This window comes from Pediculus humanus, genomic scaffold (genome assembly GCF_000006295.1).
Source record: "Pediculus humanus corporis 1103172107372 genomic scaffold, whole genome shotgun sequence".
NCBI lineage: Eukaryota > Metazoa > Arthropoda > Insecta > Psocodea > Pediculidae > Pediculus > Pediculus humanus.
Window position 1 is genome coordinate 268,531 of NW_002987000.1, and position 1,320 is coordinate 269,850.

The 1,320-nt window shown below is 28.8% G+C and overlaps 1 protein-coding gene across 1 annotated transcript in view; it reads left to right on the forward strand.

Moving 5' to 3' along the window:
• Phum_PHUM018110 (vacuolar proton translocating ATPase 116 kDa subunit A isoform, putative) overlaps window positions 1-1,320 on the forward strand; it is a gene marked incomplete at both ends in the record, with an annotated part of 10,584 nt that overhangs the window by 4,116 nt on the left and 5,148 nt on the right. Inside the window, one exon of the mRNA XM_002422786.1 lies at window positions 662-747. Within this exon, the coding sequence (XP_002422831.1) occupies window positions 662-747 (86 nt within the window). The remainder of the gene's footprint in view (window positions 1-661; window positions 748-1,320) is intronic.

Sequence of the window (1,320 nt, forward strand, 5' to 3'; positions counted from 1 at the left end):
GGGAGGTTTATGTAGTTAAAAAAAACGCGTGTTTGTTGTAAAATGCCAATTATTATTATTATTATTATTATCATTACCTTTTTTTTTTTTTTTTTTTTGTAAATACGTTTTACCTTAGTTTTAAAGTCTTTTGCATCCGTAAGGATAATTTCAGTGCAATCATTCTCAAAAAAAATTCTTTTTTTTTTTTTTTTCGTACTTTTTTAAAAAAGAAATTTATTATTATTATTATTATTATTATTATTATTACGTAAAACATTTGGCTTTTAAATGCAACAGTAGACTGATTTGAAAGAACGTCATAATTTATTATTACTATTATTATTATTACGTTTTTTTTGCTGTTGGTTTGCTGTTGTTTGGTGGTAGTATACTTTTCGCATACTTGCCGTGTACAAATAATTACATAAATCATCTCGATCTCGGGATGGGATTGTTTTTATTTATTTATTTTTACTTTTTTATTTACTTTTTATTTTTGCACTGAGGTTTATTATTATTATTATTAAAAAAAAAAAAAAAGAAAAAAAAGAAAAAAAAAAAAGGTGCATGTGCTTATTAAATAACACGAATGTGTAGTAGAGTGCGGTTGAATAATTGCCAGGCTGAGAGTAGTCGTGGCCGTGGTGTAGTGAGAGAATTGTCTCGATCCCTGTCGCAGATGGCAGATCCGAGCAGAGAGGAAGAAAGCGTCACTTTGCTGGGAGAAGAAGGGCTCCGGGCCGGAGGACAGGCACTTAAACTCGGGTTTGTAAAAAATAAATCCCTCTCTCAAATCATTATTATTATTATTATTACTATTATTATTATTATTATTTTTTTTTTTTTTGTTACATTTACATGAGCTTTTCACACAACATCCACCTCTCTCTCTCTCTCTCTCTCTCTCTCTCTCTCATTATTCAGACAGTTTTTCTTATATTAGGAACAATATTTTCCTCGTGTAGATGATGATGATGATGATGATGATGATGATGAATTTCCCAATTCGAATTTTATTTTATTTTTCATTTGTAAAATGGCGGACTCTGCTATTCGAAATGCATTCCCAATCAACACGAATCATTCTCTTATTATTATTATTATTATTATTATTATTATTATTATTAATTATTTAGTATAGGATTTTTTTGTGTGTGTGTGTGCGTGTGTTGCTTAGCCGATTTTAATTTAACAATAAGACACACAATTAATACAATTTTTTTTTTTTGTTTGCTATACTCGCCCATTTAATTTAGGTGGAAGTGTTTAGCGTTTTTTTTTTTTTTTTTTAAATTTTAATTAACAAAATTTGTGTGCGTGCGTGTGCGTGTGTGTGCG